The sequence below is a fragment of the Pezoporus occidentalis genome, unplaced genomic scaffold, assembly GCF_034315485.1.
Source record: "Pezoporus occidentalis ecotype Australia unplaced genomic scaffold, CSIRO_AGI_Poc_V1 ctg35, whole genome shotgun sequence".
Classification (NCBI taxonomy): Eukaryota; Metazoa; Chordata; class Aves; order Psittaciformes; family Psittacidae; genus Pezoporus; species Pezoporus occidentalis.
This window is the reverse complement of record NW_026915483.1, coordinates 1,513,949-1,526,814: the sequence shown is the minus strand read 5'-3', so window position 1 is coordinate 1,526,814 and position 12,866 is coordinate 1,513,949. Positions and strand designations below refer to the sequence as shown.

Genomic DNA, 12,866 nt, shown 5'->3' with positions numbered 1-12,866 from the left:
AGGCTACACCTTGGACAGCCTCCTGCAGAGCAAAGGTACATCTCAGGCAGCATCTTAGAGGGGCTCACTGATGGATGGGAGCTCTCTGGCAAACCCAGCCGAGGAACGCAAAGGTCTGCTGCTAGCTTTCCTGCAACCCATTGCTGCGATGGAACGAGCTCCAACAGTCAAAGGACTTTCTGCCAGTACAACTGCACCTAGATGAAGAATCTGCCAGTACAGTTATGTCAATCAGTTTTGGGGAAAGAGGAAAACTTCATTCTTCTGCCAGCAAAATTTTAAATGATAGATCAGGCCAAAACTTCTCTCGTATTTACAGGGAAGTCCAGCAAAAATATCCTTTTTTTGACAGACTTACTTAAAGCATGTGGCATGGAGACTGAAAATGCTATCAACTATTTGACTGACAAGTGTCAGCAGCTGTTCATCCAATTTGTTTTATATTTCAGCAACTAACAGATTCTTTCCCCTCTGCTGTAATGCATGTCTCCTGGCCCATAGGCATCCAGAAATTGCTTTTCTGCCTCTCTAGTGACCAAAACGTCAAAAATATTAGAAGACAATTTGTGTTCAGAAGCATAAACAGGCATGCAGTAAAGCAAGGATGATTTTGTCAATGTTCTTTTAAAAAGACTCACAGCAAACCTAAGGCAAAAAATCTCTAAGCTTTGAAAGGGAAATCTAAAGCAAACAAAGGCACTCATAAATCAGCACAGGTTAAACTATCAACTACCAAGGCGAAAAGAAGTCATCTATTGGCCAACCAAAACACAGCTGAAGCCATATTTGAACCTCTTGCAGTCTGAAGTTCACAACTCTACACTACCACCACCACCAGTGTTGGCACAAAAACTTGCTCCATGGTGTGATGCAGCAGAGCCATGGCTGCATCAAGCTGAGTCCAGATAGGAGTCCTTTCAGCCACTCACCAAACCCAATCTTCTTCATCGTGGGTCTAGCAACACTTTCAGAACCCCTTTGATCCCTAACTGCATATAAGTTACAATTACTGCAGTTGCCCCCCTTCTGAACTTGCTGGACTAAAAAGCCTGTGTGACGCCTCTCAAAGGTGAGCTGTGTCTAGCAGCATTTCCTTTATCCAAGCACATTTAGGCTCTTCGAGCTAAAAAACCTGAAGTGATATTTTCCTTAGCCTTTCTAAAAGCTACATTTTCCATTTCAAGTTGTAAATCTGCATTTGTTGTAACTATGCAAAATATGGGAGGAAAAAAAGTGCAGAGATTATATGCAATCTGCCAGCAGAGTTGTGTGCCATGAGGAAAATGCCTCGCAGGTCAAAACAAAGAAAAACACTGAGCAACAAATTAGTTGCAGGCAGTAGCTAATATGGAGATCAAAAGATTAAAATCAACATGCAACGATGAAATCACTGGAATAATAGGAGCACTTAAGAAGATTAAGTCAATAACAGAGTCCAGCAGTACAAAAATAAGACTTTGATTATACTGTAAAATTGTATATGGGGAGAGCAAAAGCAATTACAACCACGACATGCTTCACTCTCCCTGCCTTAGACCATCTTGGCTCATTTCCTATGCAAGGAATACAGTTGTTGAAATAAACAGAAATGTTATGACTCAAGTGCTCAATTCAAAAACAAACCAGGTGGTCAGATCAGATTGGGGACTGTCAAGATGGGCTCTGTAAAATGAGGACTTGTTGCAGATCCCAGAGGATACGACAGCTGGGGGGGAACAAAGGCCACACCGTTTAGGACTGCTTTCAGCAGAGAATGCTCCACAAGCAGCTGATCTCGGGGGGCTGTCCCAGGCTGTCAGCTGGAGAGGAGAAGCATGCACTGGAAGGGAGAAAGGAAGAGAGAAATAGCTCAAAGGCTTGAAGTGAAAGTGGTGGTGAACTCTGGGAACTGGGAAGGGTTTTTTTTTCTAGCCAGGTAAAGCAGCAAAGATTGATGCTTTGTTTTGCGATGGACATCAGAGACAGGCAGCACCCCTTAGATTCTCACATAAGGGACAAGAATATGTCCCATAATCAGGTGCACCAGTTCTGGGGGATCACCCAGTAGCACAGCCCAATAGGGATGGGAAGGATGAGGGCAGCTAACACTCACCTCAACAGATCTACCCTTGATCAACCCAGGCTGAAAAAGGTAAGACAGTCCCCCCAGCACATACTGGCCATGGCCACGGGACACCAGCCTCATCCATAGACTATGAGGCCAAAAGCCTAAATCCCCAGGGATAAATGGTTACTGCAGTGGGGTCTTCCTCACCCAAGAGGTCTGAGACACCTTAGTGGTCCTGCAGTGCTCTGTGTTCCATGAGGAAGAGCCTAAACCCTGCTCCTCAAAGCCTGGGATTGTCTCTAAATCGGTTTTTCATCCGCACCACTCACTGCAGCCGCACCACCACCCCAAAATCACAAGCCAGGCTCATAAATAAATCAAATAAATAAATTATCAGCTATTTTTACAGAATTTGTGGGTGTTCTTGAACATTCAGGGAATACTTGGGTTGTGCGTTCAAGTTTTTTCTGGCAATAACAAGGTCTGGATTTTTAGTTTGGGCTCTGATTGTCGGGAGGGATTTTTAGTGGTTCTTCTACCTCATGTCTTCCGCAGTGAAATCAGCACTTTTCTTGTGCCCAAGTGGCACAGCAGCAGGTTCACCAGTCAATCTGGGAGTCCTGCCAGGTTCTCTTCAACTTAGCCACCACCACCAGGGACAGGGATGCTGCAGCCCACCTGGCACCACGTGCTCCGGGGGAAGGAGGCAATGTGCTGCTGTCACTGTCACCTCGGGACCTTGCAGCCCGTGGAGTCCTGCTCTGCAGCGCATGGGGACATCTGCGACAAGAGATCAAACACAGGCAAATACAGATCTCAAACAACGCAAAATGTGGCACAGGCAGAAAGACTGGTCAATGCAGAGTGGGAAGTGAGTTGAAAAGAGACAGTGGAAAGATTGGCTTTGGAAGGACTCTTACTTTATTTGAGGTATTTTTCCATTGAAAAAGTAAGTTATTTTGAAAATGTGATGGTTTTCTATCTCATTAAAGGGAGCATAATTCAAAACACGTGGAGTTTGTCCCACTTTTTTTTTTGGCCATCCTTCTTTGAGGCAAAAAAAAAAAAAAGGGAAGGAATAGGAACACAAAACTCAAGTGGGCTTCTACTCATTCTCACTGCTTTTTGCTCCTTTTTCTGAAACGTTTTCAGTAGGAAAGTGAGAAGAAGGCCATCCCCCCATTATATTCTCCTTCTCTACTTCCTCCCACCTTTTCTCCTAAATAGAAAATAAGGGGAAAAAAAAAACAAAAAAAAACCCAGAAAAATGTAAAAGCTCCCACTCTTTCAAAACAAAAAAGTACCACACTTCCAAACATTAGGAAGGGACATCTTTCAGTTGCAGCATTCAGAAATCAAATGCACCATCGCTCCATCCCTGCAACGCAAAGAAGGACTATTTCCCACAAGAAGGATGGAGAACAGCATCTCACCCCTTCAACAATCTCCCGCTTGCCTTTGGGCATGATGTGGACTCTGCCAACTCCTTGATGCCTCCTGGGCCAGACCAGTCTCGCACCAGGAGCTAGACTTCACCCATGATGTCTCTCTCTCCACTCCTCACAGGCAGGCAGTGTTTTTGGGGCATAAAGCCTGGCTGGGATCGAGCCGTTAGTTACCATTCCTGTTGACAGGCAAACTAGAATAGGCTCTGGCTCACTTTCTCCGAGCTGCGGAAGGAGGAATGAGCCGGGAAAAGAGTTCATTCAATTGCTTCTGTTTGGCAGCTCTGCAGGACTCTCCGCATAGAACAGAAAGCGATGTGGCAAGTAAGGAGTTGCCATTTTTAGAATTACATAAGCCAGTTTGATTGCCATCGAGGCACTCTGTGCAGCTCCTGCCACGGTGCCCTGCCGCTTGCTCTGCAGTGGGGCCGGGTTTCAAAAAGCTTTAGGAGCAGGTCAGAAAGCTGCTCTTCAAATCAGGTTAAAACCGGCAGCGTTAGCCCTTCAAAGTCAGCACAGACATGCAAGGACCCTAGGCCAGGGTGCTTCCAAAATCCCACTGACCACATTTGCTGTGGGACTCAAGCAGTGTTGCAAACCCTAGCTCCTCAGTAGTGCTTCATACACCAGATAATATAAATTAGGACTACCTGCCTGCATAGATGCTATAATGCGTGTGTAACTCAGTGAAAGGGCTGAAAACAACAGCCTGGAGGGACCCAATGCCAAGGTGGCTTCACCATGTCCCATACAGTCATGGTTGTCTCCAGTGGGTGACACAGCAGCAGAGGAGGGCCACCTCACCGACCCTAAGGGCCCTGCCCGTGTTGGCTGAGGTGTCGGTACTGCTCCCATTATACAACACCATGGTTTCAAAGGGGTAACTGGAAGCAGTCAAACGGGTAACAAACCCCTCTTCATCCCAGCACCAAACTGCTATCCCAATTTCCCCATTCGTTGCTCACTGATTTGTCCATAAAGTGCCTCTGACCACTGCAAACTGAACTCCACCCAAACACCTTGGGGCCATTCCTCGGTTGCCCTTTAGGGCCACTAATTGCTGACCTGCATTGAGGCAGACCCAAACTCAGCACGGTGGAGCCCGAGCCTGGCCATCACTGCAGTCCAGCTCTCCTCCATTGGCCCCTCCGCCACACCTCACACCAGCTACAAAGCCACATCAGCAGCTGCTCCCCACGCTCAGAAAGGCAGCCCCATCCTAATTGCCTGGACTGGTGGCTCACCCGGTCGTCCATCACCTCCTGCTATTGAAAATAAATAATAATAAAAGTACTTTAAAATCACATACAAAAAGCAAAGCAGCCTAGAAATCAAAGCCACCATTTCAGAGAGATCGAAGCATAATGCTAATAACTTTCGGCAGCTTCCACTGTGGAGTTTAAGCAGCTGCCAAGTTAAATAACCAGGAGTATCCTAAGTTATCTTCCAGTGGACCATAAATGCTCAGCGCCGACTGCCCCGGCGGGGCGGCCGGACGGGCGGGAGCGCTGCCGGGCCTGTGGGCCCCTGCGCCCCCCGCCGGGACGGGGCCCAGGCGGAACGCGGTCCCGGGGAGCCCCTCATGGGGCGGGTTTGGTTGTCGGGGGGCGAAAGGGAAAGCCCCGCTGGTTTTCGATGTCAACGGCCGAGGAGCGTTTGGGGCCGGGGCAGCGTGGCCGCAGCTAACGGGACCGGGCGCCCAGCGAGCCCTGGGATGCACCTGGGCTGTTTCGCGGGGCCAGGCGGGCACTGCAGCCGTTTATCGGGGATGTCAGCGGCGCAAAAATAACCTGGGGAACGATCGCGTTTGCGTTGTGAGAGGCTTCGCGGCGAGCGCCTTCCAGGGAGAAAATCCGCAAACCATTTCCCCCCGCCAAACCCCGGGTGAAGGATTAAAACCCCACAGGAAGAGGCAGAGAGCGGCGCTGGGATGGGACCCCGCAGCCCGCCCGACGTGCGGCCGCTCCTGCCCCCCAAAGCCGGGTTTAGGGCACAGAGCGGGGCTTAGGCACGGCGAGGCTGGGGCAGCTGTCCCAAAGTCAGTCATTTGTAATAGGCTTGCCGGAAGAGCAGCAGTGGAATTGATAGAGACAGCCTCCAGCTGCGCCTAAACCTGCAGTTTCAATTAAAATACTGAGCTCCGATGCGCGGGTTTGAGCTGGGATCCCCAAGAGCTGATGCACAGGGAGTGCGGTACCCCCGCTCCTCACCCTCCACGGGGACTTTTTCGGGCCGCGGCCCCGGGGCTGCTACACGGGGTCCCCGCCGCTCCTCACCCCCCGGGAGCCCCGAGGCCTGCGGGACCCGCAGACCTGCTCGGTGCGGAGCGGGGAGCCGGCGGCTGCCGTGCCTTCGGCCGGGGAAGGGAAAGAGGGAGAGACCCGGCCCGGAGAACAGCCCGGCAAGGGGAAGCTGGCAGCGAGGTCCCGGCCCCGGCTCCGCAGCCCTCTTTTATCCTGCCCGAAATCATCTCGTTTACAGAAAATATTTGTTTGCACTATTAGTTGGTACTGGAGTTAATTACTCAACGTGTGAGCGGGGAGTAATATGGATAAAAGCAGCCCCAGTGTTTATTGTGTGGGTGAGCTGTTTGAGCGGTGCTTGAATAAACTGCAATTAGGGTTAGATAGAGATTAATTAACATGTGAGTGGCAAGGTGTAAAATAGTTCCCAACCCTCCACTCAGTATAATCTGCAGGCGAGGAAAAGAAGTTTGTGGAGGCTAATTAAATACTTTGCTAAAGCCGGCGAGCCCCGGGAGCAAGCCGAGCGCAGCCGCTGCCTGCCCCCTGCTCGCTGCCGGGCAGAGGCTCTGCTCGGCTCCCCAGGGCTCTCCCGCAGTTCAAGCACCAGTTTGTGCCGGTGCATGCTGCTCTCCGCGCTTCCATCTCACCTTCTCCCCCCTTAAAACGCGGGACCCATCGGAGGAGACCGGGAGGACAGCAGCGAGCAGGGCTGGGGGACAACAACTCCTGATGCTCCAGATGGGAAGAGCCCTATTCCCGAGGCGGGGTGTCCCCCCTCACGTTCCCGAGGAGCCCCCGGGGCAGGGCGCTCCCCTCCGCCAGCCGGGGGCTGCTGCCGCCGCTTACAAAGTTTGTCTCTGGAGCGTGCTGTGGTTCGCAGGTGAAAAACCCTGTCTGCAAACAGCCGCCGGCGAGCTGCCCCGGCGGGGAGGCGAGGGGAGGCTTGTCAGAACCCCGGAATTCCTCCAAACTTTCTTCGGCGTGCGAGGGAGGTGGGAAAAGTGATAATAAATATAGATGGATATAGGGGCCTTTTCATTGCTTTGCTTTACCTCTGGCCAGGCTCAATCTAAACCCTTCGCTCCCCCGCCCCCTCCCCCGGCTAATCCTCCCCTTTATTTTAGAAACACACAAAACCAGGTTCCACGCAGCGCTATAGTGGCTACAAGTGAAAGAGAACTGAGCGCCCTGAATCGCTGGGGGGAAATTGGTCCGGCTGAATAGCCCCGGCGAGGGACGGGAGGCTAATGGGGGCCAAGGGGGGTGCTGCCGCCGCGGCCGGGCCCCCCAAACCAGGTGGACACGGGGCTTTCTCAATTGCCCGCGTCCTCGCATCTGAGGGTTCTGCAAATCCTCCCCTCCCGCATCAAGTCGTTTTAATTAGAGAGAGGAAGGGAAGGACCCCCAGCATCCAGGCGCTGTAATGTAGCGTCTCCTATTTTGGGGAAGAGGGAGGATGGGGGGGGGGGGCACGACCAGGGCTATAAGGGGGAGCTGCTCTGCTGCCCCCCCCCCCAGGGAAGCGGGCACCTTTCGGGGTGACAGTTTGCAAACCTCCCGTTTGCAGCGCACGGGGCCGTGTTTTAATTTATTTTTAAATATTTTTCATTTATTTATTAATTTATTTTTTAAAAAGCAGCGAAAACCCAGCCCCGGACTCGACTCCCTCCGCGTTTATTTAAGGCTAATCACCAGCTACCCTGAGAGGGGTGGAATTAAACTTAGTTTAATTAACATTAATACACTGTCCTAATTAATGGGTTGGCTATTAATTTATACATGCTGGGGAGGCTCGCAGATAAGTGACAATTTATTAATTATCTTCCAGCTCGGTTGCAACGGAGCTGATTGCAGATGGGTTGCCAAAATAACTCGAGCATGGTTGCGTGGTAGTTGCTTTAGGAAGGGAAAAAAAATTCATTCTCCCCCTTCTTAAAGAAAAAAAAAAAAAAAAGAGAAAGAAAAAGAAGAAGAAGGAAAAAAAAAAAATCCTCACGCTCACTCGGAGTGGCTCTTCTAACCCCAGCAAGAACTGGAGCACTCTTTTCCACCCAACTTGTGAATCGCACTTGCCTTCTAATTTGCCACATGCAAAACGATTCCTCTGCTTTGCAAGTTGCTTTTTAAGAAGGGAGAGAGAGAGGAAAAAACGCAGCTCGCACACGAGCGATTTGTGCGTCTTAAACTGGAAGGAAATTGTGCGTGGAGAGAAAGAGGGGGGGGAGCTCCTCTTCCTCTCTCTGCCCCAGCCCACCGCGCTCCAGCCCGGCGCCTCGGCTCGGGGAAGATCCGTGGTGGCATCCCCATGTCATTCTGCTCCAAGTGACTTCATGTGATGTCAGCTTTAAATGTACGAGACCGTGATCTGACGCTCAGGAAGATGTTTGCTATCAAAATGTGACGGTGGCCACACTGCGCTGCTTGGATGAGGCTCGCCGGCGCTGGGCAAAGGTAAGTGGTCCCAAGCCGAACCCCGCCGCTCCTCACCGTGCTCCCTGCCCCCCGCATCCCCTGCACCGCGGCCATTGGTGGGGCTGGGCTGGGTGGCATTGGGCTGGGGAAGACTTTTCTTTTTCTTTCTTGTTTTTTTTTTTTCTTTTAAATACTAACAAGGTCTAGCTTGCATGTTACTTTAGCGTGTTCCGCTTAATGAGCAGTAATCTGGTACCCTACGTGCCATTGTTCTTGGATATGTTCATTTGAATGTAAATAGGGAGGGGGTGCCGGGGGGGGGGGGGGAGAGAGAATAAGGTGCTTATTAAATTGATTTGTCTCCCTGGCTTTTCTGGAATGCAGAGCCGAGAGCGGGAGCGACTCGCTGCTCACACCAAGTTCCCGCACGGCGGAGCGACATGGCGAGCCCAGGGTCGCTGGAGACGGTCATGCCTTCCTCCTGCCCCCGGCACGACGGCAGGGCCGCCGCCGCTAACCCCTCCAAGACCCTGGCCTTCTCCATCGAGCGGATCATGGCCAAGACGTCGGAACCCAAGCCAGCCTTCGAGCAGCGGCACGGAGGGCCGGAGTCGGAGCCGGTCAAGAAGCCGCTGAGCCTGTGCTCACCCCTGCCCTGCGTGATCCCCATCCCGCCGCTGGGCTACGAGGTGCCCTCCAAGACTCTCAGCTACTCGGAGCTGTGGAAGAGCAGCTTGCGGGGCGGCTCGGGGCTCTGCAAAGCCAACTGCGGCGTGTGCTGCAAGGCAGAACTCGCCCTGGGCCAGCCCAGCGGCCGGCTCATCAAGCCGCAGGTCATCCATCAAGCGGGGGCCGTGCCGGCAGCCCCCCGCTCCCTTTACTACTTCAATTACCTGGACGCCGCGTACCACCCGGCCGACATCCTGCACGGACAGCTCTTCCCCGCCGGCCTGCTGGGCGCCCCGCCGCCGGGGGGCCTCTCGGCCCACCAGAAGCTTTTCCTGCTGGAAAACGCCAAGCTAGCGGGGCTGGCGGCCGAGAAGCTGCCACCACCGCCGCCCTTCGCCCATAAGGAGCGGCTGCCGGGACACCTCGACCAGGTGATGAAGGATGCGGCGGCGGCGGAGCGCGGCGGCCCCCCCAAGGGCCACGCCAAGCTGGGGGGCGGCGGCGGCGCGGCGGAGGGAAAGCCCAAAAACTTTACCTGCGAGGTCTGCGGCAAGGTAAGGGGGGCGCCGGCAACGGGGAGGGGACACACACACACACACACACACACACACACAGACACCCCAGGAGCGGCCAGGCCGGGCCGGGCCTGACCCCGTTTTCCCGGCGCTTCCCCGCAGGTATTCAACGCGCACTACAACCTCACCCGCCACATGCCGGTGCACACGGGGGCCAGGCCGTTCGTGTGCAAGGTCTGCGGGAAGGGCTTCCGCCAGGCCAGCACCCTGTGCCGGCACAAAATCATCCACACCCAGGTAGGTGGGGGGCTAGGCGGGGGGAAGAGGCTGGCCCCCGCCCCCCGCAGCCCCCCCTGACCGGCCTCTCGCTTTCCTTCCCCCCCCCCCCCCCTCCACCCGGTTGCAGGAGAAACCCCACAAATGCAACCAGTGTGGGAAGGCGTTCAACAGGAGCTCCACGCTCAACACCCACATCCGCATCCACGCCGGCTATAAGCCTTTCGTCTGCGAGTTCTGCGGCAAGGGCTTCCACCAGAAAGGTGAGCTGAGCTGAGCTGAGCTGAGCTGGGATGGGACGGGGCCCTCGCCCCCCGTTAGCGGAAATTAGACGCGGCGAGCCCTGCCCGGCTCGGCCGGAGCAGCCACCGCTCCCAATTACTTCCCCTCTAAGCGGGGCCGCATCGCTGGGCCCCGCTGATAGTTCTCCCTAAATGCTTTTTAAATGAGAGGTGCCGGGGGCCTTGGTCCTAATCCAGAGCCCCTCCGTTTGCCGTGGGTCACTGGGCTGACCCTGTCTCTCATTTGTGCCGTGCCAGTTGCACGCTGCTCCGCGCTGACAGGGACCGAGTTTGACAAGGCGGGCGGGGGGAGACCCTTCCTAATGCCCCCCACCCCGTCCTGCCCGGCTTTACCTGTGCACCGAGCGGCCTGGGCACCCTCGGTAACCCCCTTTTCCACCTTCCTTTCTCGCAGGCAACTACAAGAACCACAAGCTGACCCACAGCGGGGAGAAGCAGTACAAGTGCACCATTTGCAACAAAGCCTTCCACCAGATCTATAACTTGACTTTCCACATGCACACCCACAATGACAAGAAGCCCTTCACGTGCGTCACTTGCGGGAAAGGATTTTGCAGAAACTTTGATTTAAAAAAGCACGTCCGAAAGTTGCACGACAGCGTCTCCAGCGCTCCTCCGCCGCGGGACTCTGGGCGCAGCGGGCAGAGCTAAGGGCCCCGCACGCCGCCCCACTCGGACCTGCTCCACCAGGCCAGCACTATTTATCCAAACCAGCCTTTGCTTCTCTTCTTTCCCCCAGCGAGCTCAGCCGCCGGTAGCAAGCGATCCCGAGCCGCAGTTGTATATAAGAGGAATCTTATTTAACGGCGCGTTGCGCCGCTGGAGCGGGCCAGGAGGGGCCGGGCTGGCCGCCCCCCGCCAGGACAGCGCTCTTTATCCGTGTCTGTAAATCTCCATTTTAAATGTACGCTCGAATAAGTGAGGAATATATATATATCTATATCTATCTATCATGGGACAATAAACCGACCCTTCGCAGGTGTCTCATTTCCCACCTCGGCCCCGGTCCGAGCGGGGGACCGGGCTCAACGGCGCTGTCCGCCGGCTATACGCGGCTTGCGGGAGCTCCGGGCGCCAGGACGACGGCGGGGAGAGCCAAGCCCTGCCGCCTCGGGGCCCACCGAGCGCTGTGGAGGAAACCGAAGGAGGGCGGGAGGGCAGCGGGCGGCTTCCTGGTGCTGCCGCCCCCCGGGAACGGGGCAGCGCCGCTGCGGGACCCCCGGCAGCCTGCGCGAAGGGTGGTTCGGAGTTTCCCAGCGCCGCTTCCCGGGGTCGGTTCATTACGGCGTGTTAAATCCGCTGCTGAATGACTCTCTTCCCCTGCATGCAGATAAAATGATCTCACGCTTGCTTTCCGAGTAATGACCCAAATTAAGAGAGAAAACACAGACCCTTCAAACCGCATTACATTAATCTAATCACTCCCAGCAGGCCTCAGAAACTCTTTTTGATCAGAATATGGATAATCAAGCACTTGGATAACACTAAATATTCCCTTCTCATCTCCACCCCTCCCTCACTTTTAATATGAGAGTGTCTATTCCGGCCACGTCGTTAGGAACAATATTATTCTAGCGGAGGAAGGAGCTGGAGCCGGCCGTGCGTGTGCGTGTGCTCGGGCCGGGCTTGCCAATGAAGAGGGGAACAAGCGAGGCACCAAAATGCCTGGGGACGGTGTAAGGGGGAGTTCACCTTTCTCCGCTTAATTGAGTAGCTAAACGGTGGGAGGCAAGGACAAGCACAGCTCGCGAGGCGACCCCTCGCTCCGGCTTTCGGGATTCATTAATCGGCTGCGATGCTCCGCTCTCCCCGAGGAGCGGGCCGGGCCTGGGGGGATGCCGGGTCCCCTGCTCCCGCTGGAGGGAACGGAGCCAGTTCAGAGATGCTCGGGGGTTGCATTTTGAAGTACCAGAAGTAGCGTTTGGACGGTTTGCGTCGGGTGAGGAGCGGGAAAGGATGCCCGTGGTCCTGGCAGAGGGGAAAGATCGTGGTGGAAATTGTAAAAGATTTGGGGAGAGTTTCAGGTTATATTAAAAAAAAAAAAGAAATAAGAAAAAAATGAACCCCGTCGCTGTAAGTCTCTGCTCTGGGAAGCCTCGGGGGGGTGAGCGGGGGGAACCGTCCCCAAGCAGTGAAGAGGCTGTATCTCAGCCCCTCACCGGCAGATCGCGGCTGCGAATCGCCAGCCGAGCCCGGCTCTCCCCAACAACGGGGCGGGAGAGCCCCCGGCCCAGAGGCATCGGGAAGGGACCCGTCTCCTCTGAATGGACACTGTGCGGGGGGACACACGGCAGGACAGGGTCCCGGAGGCGGCGAGCGGCGGGTTGTGCGCAGCTCGGGAGCAGCCGCGGAGCCGGTCCCGCTGCCGGGGCCGGGGAAAGCGGCACTGGAAGAGGGTAGGGCTGTGCTGCCAGGCGGGGGCCCAAAGCGGGTCCCCCCAGACAGCGCGCAGGCTGCTTCCCCAGAGCTCCTGACAGGCGGGAGCAGCGCGAAACCTGCTCCCGGGAAGGGAATCGCGTTCTTTTCGTATCTTCATAAAAAGCGGTGTTGTTTACAGAGCCCTCTGCGAGAGGGGGAGCGGCATCCCCGTCACGGCTGCGGGCATCCTCAGGGCACCCCGGGTGCCGCGCCGGCCCGGTGGGTCACCCCGGCGGCGGTGGGCAGCGCAGCCCGTCCCGCGAACGTGTCGCTCCGGTGTCCCTCGGCATCGGGCGCACCGGGAAGCAATCGCCACCGGCCCCCTCACCCCCTCCTTCCCCGGGATCTCACCCGGATCCCGGCACACACAAGCCGCAGATCGCGGGGGAGGGGCGGTTCTGTCAGACACACACACGCCAGAGCCTCCAATTATCTTCTCCCTCACAAGATGTTTCTGCTGTCCACGACTGCTCACACTTCGGCACTCTTGCCAGCAAGCCTCAATAATAACACAAAAACCCGCACAGAAACCCCTC

General features: G+C 55.1%; 2 protein-coding genes across 2 annotated transcripts in view; one reads left to right on the top strand and one right to left on the bottom strand.

Moving 5' to 3' along the window:
* Positions 1–2,586: 2,586 nt before the first annotated feature.
* The window catches only part of CEP15 (centrosomal protein 15), a 28,808-nt gene continuing 18,528 nt past the window's right edge, over positions 2,587–12,866 (bottom strand). Inside the window, exon 5 of the mRNA XM_062630218.1 lies at positions 2,587–2,827. Coding sequence (XP_062486202.1) covers positions 2,774–2,827 — 54 coding nt within the window. The 3' untranslated portion in view covers positions 2,587–2,773. The remainder of the gene's footprint in view (positions 2,828–12,866) is intronic.
* On the top strand, positions 6,854–11,316 carry FEZF2 (FEZ family zinc finger 2). Its single transcript, XM_062630217.1, has 6 exons — positions 6,854–7,158; positions 7,567–8,189; positions 8,535–9,373; positions 9,497–9,631; positions 9,741–9,873; positions 10,307–11,316. The coding sequence occupies exons 3-6, from the start codon at positions 8,591–8,593 to the stop codon at positions 10,561–10,563; spliced, it is 1,308 nt and encodes a 435-aa protein (XP_062486201.1). The 5' UTR covers positions 6,854–7,158; positions 7,567–8,189; positions 8,535–8,590; the 3' UTR covers positions 10,564–11,316.

What these genes read in the sequence shown, in the direction of transcription:
- FEZF2 (XM_062630217.1), top strand. Translation starts at nt 8,591, where the DNA reads ATGGCGAGCCCAGGGTCGCTGGAGACGGTCATGCCTTCCTCCTGCCCC. An exon ending in CCTGCGAGGTCTGCGGCAAG is followed by an intron (nt 9,374 to 9,496) that starts GTAAGGGGGGCG and finishes GCTTCCCCGCAG; the next exon opens with GTATTCAACGCGCACTACAA. An exon ending in CAAGGGCTTCCACCAGAAAG is followed by an intron (nt 9,874 to 10,306) that starts GTGAGCTGAGCT and finishes CCTTTCTCGCAG; the next exon opens with GCAACTACAAGAACCACAAG.